General features: G+C 43.0%; 1 protein-coding gene across 5 annotated transcripts in view; it reads right to left on the reverse strand.

The window, feature by feature from the left end:
* Window positions 1-4,079: 4,079 nt before the first annotated feature.
* Window positions 4,080-21,431, reverse strand: part of CFAP20DC (CFAP20 domain containing) — a 233,053-nt gene continuing 215,701 nt past the window's right edge. For 3 of the 5 annotated variants that reach the window (XM_054729890.1, XM_054729894.1, XM_054729895.1), the window contains 2 exons: window positions 16,585-16,679; window positions 4,080-4,468 (listed from right to left, as the gene is read on the reverse strand). In XM_054729890.1, coding sequence (XP_054585865.1) covers window positions 4,356-4,468; window positions 16,585-16,679 — 208 coding nt within the window. In that variant the 3' untranslated portion in view covers window positions 4,080-4,355. Of the gene's footprint in view, window positions 4,469-9,771; window positions 9,896-11,087; window positions 11,129-16,584; window positions 16,680-21,431 lie in introns of those variants that run through there. The other 2 variants (XM_054729891.1, XM_054729892.1) reach the window with 2 other exon arrangements.

The following is a 21,431-nucleotide window of genomic DNA, read 5'->3' on the forward strand; positions in this document are numbered from 1 at the left end:
TATCTGGGCAAAACCAAAAACAAAAGCAAAAAGCACCACCATCAAATAGCAATGGCGTACACACCGACACACGGGCACACACACACACACACACACACACACAACCAGCCTGGGAGACACGTTTTTGGGAGTTCTGGTGGAGTCAGGGTTCACCTACCCACGGCAGCATTTCTCAGAGAGAGAGTTCTGTGGGTGGACAAGCCCCTGAGAGCTCTCCCTAGAGAGGGCTCTGAGGACGAAGAAATTGGACAAGTGCTGCATCCGCCACCTCTCCTCAGAGTTCCCCTGCGTATTGGTCTATTAAAGCCACGGAGAACTTCTCCAGGGAAGACAAATGACTATTTCGGCTTCTCCAGTATTTTCCAACATGTTTGATTATGGGCTTCTTGCCCACTCCCATTAAATTGATTGACCTCGAATGGAATTTCTGTTTCTTGGAACACACTTTGGGAAATGCTGATCCTTGATGTGAAAAGCTGACAACGAAGGGAAGAAAGGATCTGCACAGAGCAAAAGGGAAGGGAATGCTGGGAACCTGAGAATGCAAATTCCGGCACGGTGTTTGGTGCCCACTGTACAGTGTCTGTGATGTCACCTTGAGTTGACATGAGGAACCATAGATTCCACTCTCCCCTCTGCAACCGGTAGACAATTCACGTCCCCATCTGAATCCCACTTTTCTCAATTGTAAGATCAGAGTTAAAGAAATGATCTTGATTGGCCGTTCTAGGCCCAATTAGATGATTCTATCTCAGCTATCATAATGGAAGAAGAGAAAATAGGATTTGCTTGACAAAAATTCTCTTTATAACTAACTTTTTTGGAATGCAAAATAAATGGTGTTTGAAGTAGAAATCCTATGATACAACCACATGTGGACAGGTGATTCTTAACGCTCATTATTCTGGTCATTTTGATTGAAAACTCAGTCACAGGGTGCAGCCTGGAATACTCTTTAGTGTTAGTGCTTGCTCTCATTAAACACTTAAAAAAACAACAGCCCAGAAACGTTCAGCAGCTAGCTCTTTGATTAAAGCCAAGGGCCAACTTTAAAATTAGTTCTTTTAATTACTTGTCCTTCAGGTTGTACGATCTACACTATTCTTGGTTATTAATCACAGTTTGCACTTCAAAAAAAAATCAAGATGTGGTTGAAATAACTGACTTAATGAAGCTAATATAAAATATGGAGAAATACAAGAGGGCAAATTATCTTGCAAAAGTGTCTATACTTTGCAAATGTCATTGTTTTCCTTTAACAGACAATTAATTAGAGAGAGGAGGTATAATTGCTAGGGAAGCTCAATCATTGATCTGATGTCACCTATGAGCTGACAGTTTCCCCCATAACTTTCATTACCTGGGCTCTGTAATTAAATATGTTGGAGATTGAAGACTTAAAGTCACCTGCAAGTTGCATCCCAAATTATATGAAACAGGAAACTAAATCAGTCCCCAAATGAACTTAAGATGTATTTCCATATTGAATCAAACTACTTTTTCAGGATCCATTTGTAATAGTCACTTTCAGACACACATTTGATTAGGAAAGTAGAAGTCTTGATAATGGAAACGGATAGCATTACAGACTCCTCCCCATGGAGACCTGTACCATCAGGCACCACTCCTGCTCTCATCATGTTGGATCTGGTCCACCTTGTGGTTCTCAACTGGGACTGCACAGTAGATTCACCAGGAGAGGTTTTTATTTATTTGTTTATTGTTATTTTAAAATATATTTTTATTGATTTCAGAGAGGAAGGGAGAGGGAGAGAGAGATGATGAGAATCATTGGTTGGCTGCTTCCTGCATGCACCCTACTGGGGATTGAGACCACAACCTGGGCATGTGCCCTAACCGGGAATCAAACCATGACCTCGTGGTTCATACGTTGATGCTCAACCACTGATCCACATGGCCGAGTCAGGGGAGGTTTTTAAATTTTCCATTGCTCAGGTTGCACCTGAGACGAATCAAATCAGACTCTCTAGGGTGGAACCGAGGCATCAGTATCCTTATAAATTTTCCAGAAGATTCTAATATGATGCAAAATGTGATAATCAGTGAAGCAGAATAGCCCAGTCAATAAATTTTCAAGTAAACTTGATGTATCATTTGGTTTGAAATTGGCAGTGTGAAGCACGCCTGCTTCTTTTCAACTCTTCTGTAGAAATCTCAACAGAAATGAACAGTCGAAGGTTCTTGTGGACATCGAACCAGACTGGGCCACTTGGAATCCCGTCTGGATTTTTGAACAGAAACTGAGAGCTAATGTTTCTGTGTGGTGGGAGGTGTGGGCTGTGGAATGGCTGAGTGTTCTGGCAGGTGGACTGAGGAGCTGAGAAATAGAGTAATTTCAGGGAGGAGGGGAGAGAGACAGAGAGAGAGAGAGAAATGGAAAGAAAGAGGAGAGAAGAGGTGGGCAAGATGAATCAGAGGTAATAATGTGTCTAGATCGCCAGGCAGACAGCTGTCATTTCTGCCTGCTTGGCACCCCTCTCCACTTTAACAGTGTCTTTTTCTCGGTCAGGGACCATACCACTCCCGTTCCATACAGGCTGGGGATAACAGACCAGTGAAGCCCACTAGCCTCTTGCTCCCTGAGCAGAGGCTCCAGGCAGAAAAAGGTGGTGCTGTCATTTTGGTGACTATCATCAGGAGAAAATGTTGGTTCCCGCTGCAGGATCCCCGGAGCTGCCCTGACTCCTGCACCTCCTGCATCTGATCATTCAACAAATCCTTGAATTCTGGGATCAAGGGTGTATGTTGCTTGCAATTCAGTTTCCTATAGTTTTCTTGTTCTAGCTCGAGTCCATTTGGAGGCTTTGTAGCATTCTTTTTTGGGGTTCATGAGACAGACTTGTATCCTTAAGATTTTTTTTTTTAGCTTAGATGTTTTTTTATATTTGTAACTACACATCTTAACTAGTACAGACTTGACTTCCCCATGTATGTGGATGTTTTGAGACTGACTAAAGCAGGAACAAGGCCTTCTAAGCCCCACTCCAGCCTTCAAGGTCATAACCAAGATAACCCAACTATTTTATCATTCTGCATGCTTTCTGAAGTCCCAGCGATGGATTTGCATTTTGTAAGTATAAAAATCTTGGAGAGAAATTCATAACAAAGCTATACTTTGTGAACAATAAGATTAAAAGCTTATCATACACAAACATGGTCCTACATAATGTATGATCCTTTGCATAGGAGCCCAAATCTACTTCTGAAGAAAGAAGCTCTTATTTCCTCTATCAAACAACATTAAATAAAATTACAGCACTGCCATCAAACCCAACTGTACACCCGTACTTCTTCATCCCCAATGGCACTCTTCTCTATTAAAAAATCTTTATTAAATAACAACATGTGCCAGCTAATATAAGAAGTACTTCCTTGAGCTCAACATCAATATGCTTGGCACGCACTTCAAGGCCACCCACTCAAACTCAGGAAGCACACAAGTTCTCCCTGCTGCATCGCAAGGTTACAGTGACGTAACCTTGACGACCAAAGAAAGCCTCCCCGATTTCTCTGGGCCCAAGCACGGAAGTGGTGAGGCGTCTGGGGTGCTCAAACGGCTGACTTCTTGTAAAATCTGGATCCGTGGAGCTAGGTTTGGATCATATTGTTAAAATTCAGAGGTAATTGGTGAAAAAAAAAAAAAAAAGCAGCAAAGCAAAGCACAGTGCTAAGCAGCTTAAGTGATTAACAATGTTGTGATCTCGGCAAACTCTGGATGAACTATAATGAAATGGAAATAGTGGGGCCAGTGCCAATAAAATGTGATCATAAAGTCTGACCAGTGCACATTTCCTTTTTTAAGCGTCTAAGAAAAGGTAAATATTACTTAGGAATATTCTGGTAAAGAAAGTGGGATACATAAAAAGGAGCAGTTTAAAAGGTAGTCTTCTGATCATCATATTTTATTTTTAATACAAATAGGTAATAAAATAAAAGGTACTCAAGTATCATTTAAAGAAGAATACATTTTCTATACACCCAGCCATCATTTACAGCTTAACACTGCAAAGTATTTGAATTAATAACTCTTAATTTTTACATAAAATTATATGAAAAAAAAATTATATGTAAGACGAGAACCAAAAATAAGAACCAATTCAACCCTAAAATCTTGCCTGTGTATTAATTCCTTCACAGTTCCAAAAAGGCACACACGTCTACAAAAAGGATGTAGTTATTCTTAACATCGAACATTATTTACAAAAGAAATTCACTTCTCTCAGTTACTTCTGATTCTGCGGGCCTGCCCGACACGCACACTGTGGTGTCCACAGAGTCAGAACTGCTGTCCTGCGCGGCCTGGGGGTGGCCATTCTTTGCCCTGGAAGGAGGGGTTACACCAACTCGTAGTATTTCCCAGTCTGGGGATCAAAGTAACAGTTCAGACATGGGTCATACAGAAGAGTCAGCACTTCCTCGTCCTCTTCCACACTCAGGTCTTCTTCACCTGTGGGAAGGGGAACCACAGACATGTTAGCTACTGGCCTCACCCCAAATTCCTAAACTGCAACATCAGAAGGGCGAGGAAACAGGAATCGCCATCTCTCCCTGGGGACTTTCTTTCCGTGGGTAGATGTTGGTGCTGATGGAGTATGAGAAGATGCAGTGCAAGGCAGGGGAGAGTTAGCAGTCACAGGCCCGCTTTGGTGGGAAGAAGGAAAACCGAGTGTGGAGAACTGGCAGGGAGAGGGCCAAAGGGCTGAGGGTTATGTCAATCAGGGTTAGGGAAACCAGTAGGATTCAAAGCAGCCGTCATAGTTGTATGCTTCTTCCGGGGCCAGAGCTGTGCAAATGCAAAAGTGTGAATTGAATGACATAATAAGAAACTCAATCCCCATTCATACAGCCTGAAAAGACTACCAAATAAGCATGAATTAGGATAAAATGTTTAGAACACACAATACAATATACAAGATGATGTATTATAGAATTGTTCATCTGAAACATACTTTTATTAACAGATCAAATTCAATAAAATTAAAAAATATTTAGAAACATAAATAGGATATATAAAGCACAGAAGGCACATGGAAAACACAATGCCAGGTGACCTGTCATTTTATTAGTGGTGGGAAGTATGTGAACTTTGCTGGGAATAGTGAGCATGACGAGGTTTTTTGTTGTTGCTGTTGTGACAGCCATTTGGATGGTTTGCATGAAGAGAATTACTACTGCCCAAGTTATTAGCAAGGTTTGCTTGATTTCCTATAAATGGCATGGAATGAGAAACCTGTTTTACTAGATGATTCCCGTGCACCTTTTTAAAAAATTTTCTTTATTGATTAAGGTATCACATATTTATCCTCATTCCCCCACTCCCATCCCAAACCCCTCCCCACTTATGCCCCCACCCCCCTGTTGTCCGTGACCACTGGTTAGGCTTATATGCGTGCATACAAGTCCTTTGGTTGATCTCTCCCCCTTCCCCCCACCCTCCCCTACCTTCCCCCTGAGGTTTGACAGTCTGATCGATGGTTCCCTGTCTCGGGGTCTGTTCCGTGCACCTTTTCTGTGCCCAATGTGTGCTATGTACTTGGGTACCTGACACCATCATCAGCAAGTGCCTTCTGGGTACTTCTGAAAATCCACGTAGCAGAAATTCAGAGGCTGGGAGGCAAGATCTTCCTGAGCTGGAGAAAACCAGAGCAGGCTCAGGTAGGAAGGACGATTAAGACAATACTCTTCTGTCTTCCTTGTCATAGGCTACTAAGAACCAAACTTTTGGGTCATGGGCTTACCAGGGGCAGTTTTGGAAGGTGGTGGGCATAGGCAGGGCTGGCATGCAATAGAGGCTCAATAAATACTGAATGTTCTTTGAAAGGGTGAATAAATAATTGTGAAACAAAGCCCATGAGCTTAAGTGTCATTGCCCAGAGCTGTGGTCGGCAAACTGCGGCTCGTGAGCCACATGCGGCTCTTTGGCCCCTTGAGTGTGGCTCTTCCACAAAATACCACGGCCTGGGCGAGTCTATTTTGAAGAAGTGGCGTTAGAAGAAGTTTAAGTTTAAAAAATTTGGCTCTCAAAAGAAATTTCAATCGTTGTACTGTTGATATTTGGCTCTGTTGACTAATGAGTTTGCCGACCACTGGCCCAGAGTCAGGGAAGGTGGTGATAACGGTGGGGCTTCATTTTACCCCCAACCCCAAAATCAGATCAAGCTGGTGCGTGGACCTCGTTGGGACAGTGACGGGGTGGACTTAAGCACCAGGAAGTGGAGCCAAGATGGTGAAGTGCGGGCCTGGAATGGCACCACAGCCATTCCTCTGCCCATCCTCCTGCTAACCATCCCAAACACTCAAGGTGATTTTTCCCTGCACCAGGCTCCGAGCTAGGTGTTGGGGACTGGGGACGTGGTGATAGGAGAACCAGGCCGTCAGGAGTGTGAAGTGACCCGGGGGTGGGTGGGGGAACACAATCAGCAGACCCTCTAGGCCCTAGAGTCTAGGGCATGTAGTCTGGCAGTCCTTCGGGTGGAGTCTAACAGAGGAATGATTGCGTCTGCCCTCTCACTAACCTCTGGCAGGGCCCTCACTGGTGTAGAAAGCAACTTCTCATGCAGGAGCTCATTTGACCCTCACTGTCCTGTGAAATAGACAGGACTTTTCATGCCCAATTTACAGATGAGGAACCAGGGTCCGCCAAGTTAAATAGCTCATCTGGGGTCACGTGGTTGGTTAGAGGCAGATTCAGGGATGAACCTGGGTTTCCAGACTCTCAGGTATTCTTTCGACCGTATTAGCTTGCTGTTTTATTAAGAAGGTGGTGTAACTCAACTCAATTGGGAGCTATTTTATTATAGGAATTTAAACATGAAAAAGAGTAAAATTGTGAAGGTGTCCTAAATTTTAAAAAATCAGGTTTGGAAACAAAAGAAATTTGATTTGTCATATTTCAAACACCACTGACAAAGATGAGAGCGTCCATGTGGGAGGCAGAGGCGAACAGCTCAGTGAGCCCCAGGGAATGTGACTTACTTACTACACCCAGAAAAGACACAGCTCAATGGAGGTGACAGCGGCTTCTGGCTTCAAGTATATAAAGGTGGCAAATGAGCGAGAAAGGAAGGTTCTGTGTGGTTCCAGGAGAAAGCAATAGGGTGGCCAGGTGAAGGTTACAAGGGGATAGATTTTGGCTCAGCAGGAGGAAGAATTTTCTAAACATCTGAGCGACCAGGGAATGGAACGTGGACCCTGGGGCAGGTGAAAGGCTCCAGTGATACCTGAGAGGCCTCTGATGAGTGTCTGTGACTCTCGGCTGCAGTGGCGTATGTCTGAGAACTGCGACAGGCTTTAGCGAACAGCCACATCACAGTGGCAGCCGACCTGAGCGCCCTGCAGTTTCTTACTGAGAACAGGAGCGCGGAGAAGCAGGCTGCTGTCCTTCACTTTCTGTTGTCACCTTAAGAGTGGTGCCCAGGGCCCTGCGTCCACCTGCTTCCGCCACGTAGCAGAGGTTGGGAATGCTTTTCAAGTGGCTGTTTTATATCGAAAAGGACCCCCGTTAGGTCACTTCTGTACATCAAAGGAGAGTGTGCACTTCGTTTACTTTCACATACTCAACCCGTCACCTCTTCCTTATTGGGGCGTCTGCAGAGAACAGAACCAAGCCAGTTTATCAATAGGAACTACTGTGTGCCCGCGACGTGTCTGAGCAGTCCAGCTGTAGATGTGACACACACACCAAACAAAAGCAGCCACTACAGGTAGACAAGGAGCTGGACTGGGAGGCACAACGGCAGAGAGGTGAAGAGCACCGCGGGGCTGCAGAAGCCACAAACCTGGGAGGGGTGGGAGCCCGCTGCCTCGGGCCCGGATCACCTTAGGCTGCTTCGGTCATTCCACCTCACCAGCCCTTTGTTTGCTCACTTGTGAAACGGGAAGAACGGTGCCTCTCTCACAGGGCGCGGTGGCAGACACTGGACACCGGGTACCAGGCATCGCACAGTGCACTCAGTAGCTGTTCAATGAGGATCATTACCGCTACTATCGCACAGTGCACTCAGTAGCTGTTCAATGAGGATCATTACCGCTACTATTAAGGATCATAACAATAAAATAAATCACGAACTAGAGGCTGTGACGTTGTTAGTAACACAAAACAGGGGCGCCGGTAAAGCTTCAAGGATGAGAAAAGGGCTCGTGGACACAGGCAGGGTGACATTTAGCCAAGGGAGTGGGACAGACCTGGTCCAAATCCCATTTCTACCACTTCCCGGCTGTGGGACATTGGGAAAGTCACTACCCTGAGCCTCACATGCGCTGTAAGGATAGTAACAGTGCCTGTGCTAGTACACGTGAGAACTAAATAAGGTAACACTCAGCACACTCAGTAAGCATTCAATAAATACTGTTAGAGTCGTCACCATGGGAAACTTAAGATATTGGAGTTAGACACGAGTGGAATATGTTCATTTATACCTTATTCCCCACCCCAAACTTTATCTTTCTGATTTTTCAAAAGGAAAAAACAGTTGGTTTGAATGAAAAATGAAGACCACAACTAGAAAATAAAAACAGTTTTTACACCAACAATCACATATTTTTCAAAAAGTAAAACTAACTTTTCCGTCAGGTGTAATGCTAAAACCACGTATCACGGATTATGAGTTAAACTAGCTCAGAGAGCTACATCGGACGGCTTTTCTTGTGTCATCAACACATCGGGGAGATTCCGACACAAAAGAGTTACAGGCTGTTTAGTTATTTAGTGCATCTGTGCCTGCACTTTCCCAAAAGATAAAGTTTTAAGCTGATGCTATTTTACTTAGAAAACAATTCTTTTTATAACCAGTCAGGAGTTTTTCAAGATGTCAGTAAGGGTTGTAATGAGCCCTGGGTCTTAGCGCCCACTTGCCAAGGGATGGAGTGGGCCCAACCCTCAGGAGGGGCCCTGCTACGCAGCGCAGACAGACGGGAGCGGTAACTGCTGCAGAAACGCGCTCGTCCCGTACACATCTCTACAGAACGCGGACCTCATGCATGATAACCATGGGATTACGGCAGGTTTTGTGGGGTTCAGTACTAAAGCCTTAAATGGATGAATTTTAAACTCTACCAACACTGGCATTCATACAAAAATTGGGTGACCTTATGTATAATTTTACATTGAAATAAGTGCTTTAAACTTACATAAAGGGTTCTGTTTTCATTACAACTTAATTTTCAAAGCCTCCAACTTACATCATTTTGCCATTGTAATCCCTACATAATGAAATTATAATATCATTAAGCAATTGCCACTGTGATATTCAGCAATGGGAAACGTTTTGAAAGGTAATTATTGTGCTTGGGTATGGGGTAATTTTCAATTATATTCTTGGATAGTGCAGAGTTTGTTTTTCCCCCAAATGTGAAATTGCTCTATTTAAAGACTGGCTGCAGAAACTCTAAAAGGACAAATTAACAAATAAAGCCATTCTCTCCTACCAGACTAAGAGCATCTGGTCAGGGATCCAAATTACATTTTTACACTTCTGCACACAATAAAGCCATTTCTAGTGAAATAAAATTGCCTTTCAGATAATAATCTATTTATAAACTTTCAGCTTCATCCACGTTGAAATTGGTTAACAGCAATAACTGGAGAAAGACCAATGGAGCCAGACGAACGCAGCATCATTACCCGGCCTCCCCTCAGAGGCCCTCCCCTCAGAGCTGAACGGGCGAGCAATCCCTCCAGGTCACCCTTTGAAAGTCAATTAATACAAGTGCTTAATTACCTATATTTAATGCGTTGTAACTGAAATAATAGAAAACCTATATGCACAAGCTAAGTCTTCAAGCTTAAAAATAAATGATGTGGCACCACTTTATCAGATTTAAAATCTCTGAATCAAGACACTGTACTTGATTTTCGATTTTCTGATGCTGCCATCTAGAATTTAAAAAAAAAAAGTTAATGCATTTTCTCTCCTATAGATCTTGAGAACAGATTGACTGTATTTTCATGTGCATACTAATACACTATTATTTAAACAATTCAATGGGGAGGGATCACCACAGGGAACAGTCAGCCTTAGGAGCAATAAAGATGACATTTTAGATAAGATTCTCCCAGAAGCAGGTACTTGCAAACTCTCCCACCAGCATATCTCACAGGAGGGCAAAATTAACTTGCACTAAAGCCTGAGGAAGTCCACTGAGAACTGCTGAAGTTTGGTTTTCAGCAGATACGTACTCTCAACGGGGAAGATTAATGATCAACAATGGAATGAGAAGAGTGAAAAGATACTTCTTCTTTTAGAAAGCTATATTGTTTTTCGGAAGGCAAATAACATGCTATGATCACAGTTCAGGTTCCATTTGGGAAATAAGTGCATCGCCCCTTTTGTAAACACCGGTGGCAGTATTTTACTTGTAAAGTGCCATTTAAAGTGACACGTTGAGGATTTAGATGATTAATTAGGAGTTAAATGCAATTTCATTCTTTCTGGGTAGTTTCCACTTGTAAATGCGCACAGTATATCAAAACATCATGTTGCGCACCTTGAACTTACACAGTGTCATCTGTCCATTCTGTCTCCACAAAGCTGGAAAACCCCCACAAAACAATCGTGTGGCTTTCGACTCTGAATGCCTTTTTGTCTCACATGAAGGAAGGTCCCTGCCTGACTATTGGGCTGGGAAGCCTCAGAGCCCATCACCTCTCAGGGGTCTGGTTTCAGGAAGGTGCTGCACTGCAGCTGGTGGAAATGCACCCAGTCCCAGCGAGGGGCGCTGGGCCACTTCCTGGGCCCCACCCTCTGGGCCCCTGTGAGGGATAAGTGGTGGGGTGTGGTTCTGGAATACGGGAGAGCGCCTCAGACACCAGCAATGTGTTCACCTCTCTGCTGGAGGGTCCCCTCCAGTGCTGGGGGTGGGGGAAGGCATCTCTTTATCTTAATGATACTGTTGATTCCCCCCCTCCCCCGCCCTTCCAGTCACTTCTACGCAGAGGAGACACCCTGGGGCCCTGCGTAGCTGCACAAGAGAAAACATCTCCGTGCTCCAAGGTTAGTCAGGGAACAAAGGGGGATACTTACCTCATAGGGGAGGGGCAGAGATTCTGGATTCAAGAATGTCATAAATACTAATGAAGCATGTCACAAGCTGAGTTGAGGTGGGGGCTCTATGGATAAGGAGAATACTAAAGAAAATACTTTTTTTTTTTTAAAAAAAAACAAAACCCAGAAAGCTTCAAGAAAAAGAACTTCCTAAATTAAAAGAAATTGCAGTGGACATTTCAGCCGTCCAGTTCTCATTGACCCAATGGGAATTCTGTGGTCCTGTCACAGCGCAGGGCTCAGGGTGTGGAGCGGCCTGGTCAGCGTCTTGCTCCACATTCTGTGGGTCGGTTGACCCAGGCTGTGACCTTAACCTCACCTGTAAGGTGGGGACACGACAGAGCCCCATAACTGGGAGTGCTGGGACTAGTGGTTGTGAGGAAATACACAGGAAAACTCCACCCCGTGCCAGCACATGGTGGGTGCTTTATTAAGGCTGACTTCTATTATTACTTTAAAAAAATAAATATACTTTTATTGATTTCAGAGAGAGAGGGAAAGAGAGAAACATCAATGATGAGAGAGAATCATTGATTGATTGCCTCCTGTATGCCCCCTACTGGGGATCCAGCCTGCAACCCGGACATGTGCTCTTACCAGGAATCGAACTGTGACCTCCTGGTTCAAAGGTCGATGCTCAACCACTGAGCCATGCTGGCCAAGCTGTTATTACTATTAATCATCAGTACTGATTTTTCTGGGAGAAGGTCTCCTTTACATCTTAAATAAATCTTCAAGATATAAGGATGATCCAGAGTAGACCAAATCCTCCTCCTGTTTCCAGGGAAGAAGACTCACTGGTCCACTCATTAAGTATTTATGGGGTGTTTACTGTATTCTAGGTGCCACTGAGGATGTACAGTTGTTTGATGAAACAGAATGCCTGGTGAGGTAACGAATACAGCGGATTTTAGGAGACTGTTGTAGACTCAGTGCCAGGTAAGTGTGAAATAATCGTATGGCACAACATGGGACTCAACACCAGGTAAGTGTGAAGGTAGTCCTCCATCAGAGCCCGAGGGGGCGACCAGATTCCCTCTCTGCTGGCTGCGAGGAGCCATGAGATTTCTCTAAGTTCCTTATTAGGAATTTAGATACTACATCTATAAAATAAGCATCTGTTGCCTGTTTATGTCTCATGTGAAATTAATAAACATTCATAAAGGAATATCCTATGTGGTTTTGCTAAGCAAAAGGTACAAGAGTGTTATTTTTATGAGACTGGCAACTCCAAGAGTCCTTCTGAATGCCTTTCTTGGTCAAGATCTGTGTCAACTGCAAGAGAGGCTGCAAGCCTGAAGACAGAGGTCATTTTTATTCTACTTTGGAGCTGGTAAGTGTGAATAATTTAAGGGTCACATCTGTAAAGAAACAAATGTCAAATACAAATTGACAACTATATTTCAAGCAAAGTCCGTTCACTTTCAAAAGGTCAGTTTGGTAGTTTTCTTGAGTGAGTTCTGAAATCTTACCCTCCCATTGTTACATTTCAGAGGAGCCTCAGGAAAAGACCTTTTTAGTAAGTGTCAGGGCTCCGTGCCCATGGCAACTGATATTCGCAAGCACACTGTGGCCCAGGAGGCGCTGGGAAGAGCCGTCCACTCCTCCATCCGAATGGCCCGAGCGCAGGCTGTTCCAGCTGGCTGGCCGGCTCGGCTGGAAGCTGGGCTGTTCACCTTAAGGTGGCTTTTATACCTTGAGACATTCTGGTCCAGAAAGACTGTGGCTTGACAAAAATGCAGTAGGGACTCAAAGGCCAGGGAAGGAGTGCCCTCACTGTTGTGGAGCCTGGGGCAAGTTTTCCAGAGTTCTGTCTTGGTCATGCCAACTTCCCCTGCTGTTAAATGCAGTTATGCCTCCCGCTGCACGGGTGCATCTCAGCCTCTTCATCTCGGATCCCTTCCTTGCTCTAAGTCCCAGTGTCCGTGTGTATGGGCCAATAATAGTATGCACCTACACCTCGTAGGCTATCCTGCGGATTAAAGTGCACACGGGGGCCTGAGTCACAGGCAGATGAAATAAACCTTAGTTATTAGTGTTGTTACCCTAGAAGTCAGAAGACGGGAGACCCCTGTTCCCTGTGAACCAGCCTTCGGAACGACTTCACTTCCCAGTGCAATGGTTCTGCTGAAAGGCACTGATGTGGAGGAAGCCTGGATCCTAATCCTCGCTTGTGTTCTAACGTTTGACCTTAGGCAAAGTCAAATTGAGGGGATGGGTTACATCAGTGTTTTGTTTTGTTTTTAAATATATATTTTTTTATTGATTTCAGAGAGGAAGGGAGAGGGAGAGACAGAAACATCAATGATGAGAGAGAATCTTCTGCACGTCCCCTACTGGGGATTGAGCCCGCAACCCGGGCATGTGCCCTAGACCGGAATCAAACCTGGGACCCTACAGTCCGCTGGCTGATGCTCTATCCACTGAGCCAAATGGGCTAGGGATACATTAGTGTTTTCAACTGGTTCATCAGAGCCCCAGGGCAGGTTTCTGAGACCCTAACTTCCCCTTTAGCCAAAGCAGTTCTGCTTTTCTCTCTTATATATTGGGATTCCACATGAAATTTCATTTGAAAGAAAGGTTTTTCACTGCTTATAAATGAAGTTTAAGAGCCGTTACATAATGTTGCCTATAACTGCTTTAATGGCTCTAAATTTAATGCTCTCATTGTTGAATTTTAGAAATATACCTAATATACTAAAAAATTAGAATTAGGGAGAAAATGGAAAGTCAGATTTCAATGAATTAGTCTACTTGGTTTTTCAAGGCTATGATAAGAAATGACCAGTTGAACATTTCTCTCCCTCTTTCCCTTCCTTTCTCCCTTCCTATATTCCTTCTAGTGAAAATTCAGAATATCTGATATACACCAGAAACAGCATAGGGTGCTCGGATCGAGGAGTGAGCAAAACTGACAAAGTCTCTGCTCTTGAAAATTCAGAGGCTACTTAGGGAAAAAAGACAACAAACAGTAAACAAGTTACAAATTGTAAAAAGGCTGTGAAGAAAGTGTACACAGCAAAGTGAGAGCGACGGATTGCCTCAGAAAGGATGGTCCAGAAAGGCCCTTAGGAAGGTGGGCTGCCAGCAAACAGCAGGCCTGGCGGTCCAAGTCCAGTGGTCTTGTCCTCCATTCACCCCCTCAGCCCCTTGGCCTTGCCCTAGAAATGGTCAGCAGTCACCTCACCCCTCAGCCACTCCCATGGAGGCAGTGTGGCCACCTGTCATTTCTGACAAGCCTGGGGGGAGATGCAGGTCCAGGGCTGAAACAGGTGACCAGAAGTCTGTTGGTTTTTTCCTTAAAGAACTAAGCTACTGAGCCCTTGAGATACTTTAATTTGCTTTTCCTATTGATTAGGAATTCTCAATAGAAGAACAATCTTTTACTTCCTGGTTTTGTGCACATTTTACAGTAAGTAATCTATTTACTTGGTTCGAAACTAAAAAACAAACAAACAAACAAAAGAATAAAAACAATGATTGGGCTCTGGGACCAAGCTGCTTGGATTCACATCCCAGCTCCGCTAATGACTGTGACCTGGGGCAGGTTATTCAGAAACTGTGCCTCGGTGTCCTTAGCTGTGAAAAACAACTACACACACACACACACACACACACACACACACACACACACACACACACACACAGTACCTTCCTCATGGTGTTGCTGTGAGGGCTAAATGTAACAACTTAGCACGTGTCTGGCACATAGTAAGTGCTAAATTAATGGTATCACGGAACAGAAACGCAGAAAGAGTCCCAGGCTGCCCACAGCCGTGCCTCCTTTCTCCTTCTGATGATGTAAACTGGATAACTGACTCCATTATTTTTCCTTGACAAGCACATACTTTATAAGAGCAGATAAAAATACTATCTCGATATATTGGTAAGTATGAACTGTTCTATGTTGTTTAAAAATAAGCCAATAGCATGTAAAGATAAAGCAAATAAGAGACACTGGTTTTTGATGGTTTTAATTAGCTACAAACCCCCCGAACATATCAGAAAAGGAGAAAGGGACCGCTGACAAAAATCTAGGGTGACAGGCAGAAGGGGTGGCAGATCTGGTTAACTTTAACCAGAACATTTTTATAAGCCTCTGAGTTTAATTTGTTCATTTGTCCTCGATGAAAGTTCTGTTTACCTTTAACGTAATTGAGCTCCTGCTGTCAAAACCTCCCTTTGCGACGGGGACTTGACAGCATCCTTTCACCTGCTTCTCATAACACACCTTGTGGGTGTCTTTGCTCAAGGACCGTGGTCTCTGTTCCTGTGTCTTATTTAGGACACTTAACATAACACATTAGTTGTTCCCTCACAGCAAGGTCTCCTCTGACAGCCAAGATTCTAGTTTTCTGTCGTAAGTAATTATAAATGTACGCCTCTAAAAAGATTCCCAATTTGAGGGGCATAATCTATTTCAGATAGTAAATCACAGAGACATCTCTATCCCTGGGGCGACCCAAATGTACAACTCAGATGTATGAGCTTTCACTCCGAATTATCCATGTCTGAAGAAAAACGGATGTTCCACTTTCTCCCTGGGACAACTAAGAACCCCACTCTCCCCTCCCCCAAACTGGCGTCTTTGTTGGAGCAATTTATATTGGTTAAAAAATTTTTTTTAACCTGATACAGAGCTTCAGTCGTCAAAATCCAACTCAGAAAACCGTCTCAGGGAGTCCTGCTCTGAGGCTGTCACTCCAGTTACGAACTTGAGATCCCCCGAGCCCCCCACCTCAAGCCCTGTTTCCACCAAACGTGCTTTTGTGTTCCTCCTCTCTACACTGCTGACAACCGTGTTCCCTACTCACAGCCAGAAACTAATGGTTCATCTTTACAGCTCTCTCCAACGAAGGGAACCCCAGGCAAAATTTCACTCCTGCTTCCTTCCAATTTCTCCATTACTAACGCTACTTGTCTTGGCTCTGTGCCAACATTTGCTTTATGTCAATATAATTGGCAATTTTTTTTAAATTAAAAAAACACACCAACAACCCCAAAATAACCTCCAAACCCCACTGTATCTTAACAACAAAAAGCACGAATCTCAGTGATACTGGAATGAGTCTGTTTCACAATAATAGGATGTGGCGGACTGTTCTAAGTGCTCATGTGCAGTCTACCTCATTGGATCTTCGTGAAAAACTTTCAGGTAAGCACTGTTATTAGTCTGACTTTACAAGTGCAGTAACCAAAATCGTGACGGTCACAGCAGGAATTGGTAGAGCTGGAATTCAAATGAAGGTCAGTTTGACACCAAAGTCATGCTCTTCCTCCTTAAACCATATTTTGTCCTGGAGTAACCTTTAGAAGAACAAGGACAATTTCTCTCTTGGTTCTTTTTAGTTGTAAAGAACCCATCACTGTATGAAACGAGGCACAGGTAACTGCTTTTGGGCGTGGGAGTCTAGGCGTTCAGGATTTAATAAAAAAAGTGGCATCTCAAAGTGACCAGTTTTCTCTATTTATAGTTAATTATTTTTATTTTTTTTATGCATAGCACTTTTCATATTCCCACCTTGAGCAGGCAAACTTCCAGAAGAATCCTGATGCTGCTCTGCTGGCTGCCGACTGGGAGGAACGATGGGTGGGCTCAGCATGTTTAACCAGTCCCTAAAAAGAAACAAAGAGCCAATGAACACACACGCCTGTAATTCCATATGCAGTTTTTACCTTTCTCTGGATTTTCAACTCCCTGGGTCTTCCTCTTTTATATTTCAGAAAGACAAGATGTTCAAAAGTTAATATTTATTTTATAAACTGGTTAATGTAGAGTCAATCACTTAACTAACTACAGAGCTCCTTGACTTACCAGGGAGTTACCTCCTGATAAACCATCATAAGGTAAAAATACTGTAAGTTGAAAATGCATTTGAACTGATGAACAAGAACAGTACCAGAAACAAGGAGGCATCGATCAGACTATCGGGCCTCAGAGGGAGGATAGGGGAGGGTGGGGGGAGGGGGGAGAGATCAACCAAAGGACTTGTGTGCATGCATATGAGCCTATCCAACGGTTAAGTTCAACAGGGGGTTGGGGCATCCGTGGGGAGGGGTGTGGGATGGGAATGGGGGGATGAGGACAAATATGTGACACCTTAATCAATAAAGAAATTAAAAAAAAATGCATTTGATACACCTAACCTACCGCATATCATAGCTTAGCCCAGCCTACCTTAAACATGCTCAGAACACTTACATTAGCCTACACTAGGGCAAAATCACCTAACACAAAGCCTGTTTTACAGTAAGGTGTTGAGTATCTCAGGTAATTTATTACGTTATTGCTTTCATATCACTGTAAAGCCAGAAAATTAAGTCGAACCATCATGAATTAGGTATTGTCTGCAGTTGTTCAATAAATACATCAACTACATAAAGAGGGCATTCTTCTCAAAAGTTTGTTATTAAACTGTAGCACAGTTTCTCTCACATAAGAACATTATTTCAATAACTCAGAAAAAGTGCAGCAGAGACAAAGCTCCTTATAACCTCAGGGTAAGAAAGCCTGACAAAGACACATGTCACATGCCACGAATGGCAACACTCTACCTGGTGACTCAAAGCAGAAGTTAGTCTTGGAGTGATCGTGCACCAGCCACAGTGGTGGGAGTCAGTCTGCATTAATTCGGGGCTCTACAGCAGCAGGGGGTGAAGGAAGGGAGAGTGAGGGAGCCGGGCCCTAGAGTGACTCACTACTTCAGTTCTCCCATTAGGCCTGGGGACAAAACCACTCCAGAGCACCTCCTACATCCCCTCTCCCTCTGCCTCCAATCTCCTTTCCCACTGGCTTGATTTTCCTTCTTCCGCCATTCTTTTCCAGTCCCCTGCTCCCTCTAGTAGACACCTGGGAGGGTGTGATGCGAGGGGTGATATGCAGAAGATGTGAGTCCCTGTGCACTCTACTTCACCCCTTCTTAGCTCGAAACTTGCTCTTGTGCTTCTTTAGAGAAGGAGCAAGCAGGGGAATGTGAAGGATTTTACATGAATTCTATTTCTTGCATTGATATAGTACCCTGTGGTTTACCTTATTCTTCTCAACAAGAGCATGTCATCCTGACTAAACAATTTTTTTCCTGTACTTCCTTTAGCCTTTATCTGTAATGGGAGATAGTCCCAACCATAACTAAGAGTAGTGGTTCTCCAGGCCAATCCTGGCTTCACCTTTCCTAATGTAAGAACTTGGCCAGATCACTTAACATTGTAAGCCTCATCTATAAAAAGGAGATAACAATACCTCAGCGTTTTGTTGTTAGGATTGAATAAAAAAATGGATGAGAAACATTTGGCATGGCTCTGGGTACAGAGTTGCACTCTATAAATTTCAGCTATTATCACCACCATCTTCATTATCAAGGAAGATCATAGTGTGACTTTACCTACAATGATAAACCAAGGTAAGAATTGGATTCTGTTGACATTAAACCAATAAAGGATGGTAGAATGATTACAAGTCTATACAGTAGAGATTTTCCTTGCAAGCCATTTACTCTTTTTGTATAAAAAGCACCTTAATGTAAAAATTATCCATTTCCTATTTGGAATATTTTAAGATACTTTAAGTAACTGCACACCTCAGCTATTACTAGATTATGGCTAGTGAAATAAGCAAGGTGAGCATGCTGTGTAATTGAATTTCATAATAACACATTAAGGACCTCAAAAAGGATTTGTCACAGACTTCCAAGCTAACGGGGCATTTTCTGATAAGCACTTTTTATTTACTAGTAGTCCATTTAATTATAGTAGACCAAAAATTCCTACATTACAGAAAATTACAAGGTCGCACACAAATTATCAGCCCAATGACCTCATTACTCAGTAAGAATGATGGAGAGCAAGGATGAACAGGAGAAAAATAATGTCCTATGATGATACCCCCAGAGACAAATTAGAAACTCCACCCAATGGCAGCAGAAGCACCTACTCACGGTCCATGGACATGGGAAAAAATGTCGGTGGGTTTGTTGTGTGACTGTTATAAAAAGCAAGGCATTCACTCCTTAGGCAAATGATTTGATTAATGTTTTTCCTTCTTAGCAGTAGCCATGAAAAGTATAGGGATCTTTAAAATAATATTTTCAAAATTATCAAAAAGTTGTAAGAGGACAAAGAATTCCTCAGTCCTTCACCCAGGTTCCCCCACTAAACATTTGCTTGTGATCTATCTGTCTATCTACCTAATTATCACCTACCACTACTTCTTTGTCTAGATGGGTTGGTACAGGATGGCCCTTGGGCAGAGCCTGTCTAGCCCACGGCCTGGTCTGTCCAATCTGAATGCCAAGAATGGCTTCTACAGCTTTACATTTTATTTTCTATTAGTTCTTCACTGTTGAAAGATTACATATGTCTCCTTTCCTCCCCATTGACCTCTCCCAGCCTGCTCCTGCCTCCCAGCACAGGCCCTCAGCCCCTGTTGTGTCCACTGGTTATGCTTATATGCATGCATACAAGTCTTTTGGTTGATCTCTAACCCCGCTTCCCTCCCCTGCCTTCCCTCTGAGGTTTGATGGTCTGTTCTGTGCTTCTATGTCTCTGGATCTATTTTTGTTCATTACGTTGTTCAGACGTTTTTACATTTTAAATGGTTGAAAAATTTTAAAATAATAATGTTTCATGACATATGATAATTACATAAAATTAAAATGTCAGTGCCCATAAATAAACTTTTATTGGAATGCAAAAATGTTCACTTGCTTATGTATCATCTGCTTCTGTGCTACAGGGACAGAGGGAAGTATTCACGATGGTCCCTGGCCTGTCACATGGCTCATGCTGATTTCTCCAATTCTAATACAACCATGTCTCATCTCTCCTCCTTCCTTATTTGCAACTCCCCTCTGACTGTGGAGACCTGGCTCCCATTATTTGCACTATTTTTACTATTTTCTGAACTATAGAACATGCCAAAAGTCACTGCAGAATTGTTAAGCAAACAAAACAAACTACCAACAGAAAACCTCTAACCTACTCTCTAGGGTTCTCTGTTGATGGTTCTTCTTCTTTTTTTTTTTTAAAAAACATATTTTATTGATTTTTTACAGAAAGGAAGAGAGAGGGATAGAGAGAAACATCGATCAGCTGCCTCCTGCACACCCCCCACTGGGGATGCGCCCACAACCAAGGTACATGCCCTTTGACCGGAATCGAACCTGGGACCTTTCAGTCCGCAGGCCGACGCTCTATCCACTGAGCCAAACCGGTTTCGGCTGGTTCTTCTTATTCTTTAGTCAAAATACTAGGTCCTAATTTACTTGGGCTAGTTATTCCCCCTGCTCCCCTTCAGTGTGGTTACACAGATGGTCCTTGATTTACGACGGGTTAGTTTACAATTTTGACTTTACAATGGCATGAAAGCAATAAGCATTCAGTAGAAATTGCACTCTGAATTTTGATCTTTTCTCGGGCTAGCAATATGCGGTATTATTTTCTCTTGTGATGCTGGGCAGTGGCAGTGAGCCGCAGCTCCCAGTCAGCCATGCGATCACAACTGATACTCTACCATGTGTACATATGTTAGATGATTTTGCCCAACTGTAGGCTATCATAAGTGTTTTGGGCACGTTTAAGGTAAGCTGGCTATGATGTTGGGTAGGTTAGGTGTATGAAATGCATTTTTGACTTAGGATCTTTTCAACTTCAGATATAACCCCATCGTAAGTCGAGGAGCATCTGCATTATTCATTTGAAATATAGAGTCATCACCTTTTGTTTGTATCACATTTTAGGTTTTTTTCTCCATCATTAATGATTTTTATTACTTGTGTTGTTGTTGAGAATGTTACACATTAACAGTTCAAAAGTCAAAACCACACAGAAAGACATATTCAGGTAAGACTTACATTTCACCCATCCTTCCAGTCTGTTCCCACCCCTCATCGCTTCCATGCCATCACACCTATTGCTCCATAGGTAATCAATTTCATTAGTTCTGGAATTTCCTTTCTATGTTTCTTTTTGCAAAAAATAGCAGACACATGTCTATTTTTTATTCATCATCCTTCCTAAATAAAAGGTGGCATACTATAATTAATTTTTTGCATTTTTATAACTTAAAACATATCCTGGAAATCACTTACACTAGTTCATAGCTTCCTCATTCTTATGGCTGCATAGTACTACACTGTGTGGGTGTGCTACCTCTTATGTCACCACTTTCCTATGTTTGGGCATGTTTTCAATATTTTACATTATTGCAAATTAACTGAAAGAATATTGCAATTAATGCTGCAATGAATAATCATGGGCATATCTATTTTTGTATATACACTGAGTGGCCAGATTATTATGATCTCTGAACGCATAATAATCTGGCAACTCAGTGTATATCCTATATAATAAAAGGCTAATAAGCAAATTGTC

The sequence above is a fragment of the Eptesicus fuscus genome, chromosome 18, assembly GCF_027574615.1.
Source record: "Eptesicus fuscus isolate TK198812 chromosome 18, DD_ASM_mEF_20220401, whole genome shotgun sequence".
Lineage (NCBI taxonomy): Eukaryota > Metazoa > Chordata > Mammalia > Chiroptera > Vespertilionidae > Eptesicus > Eptesicus fuscus.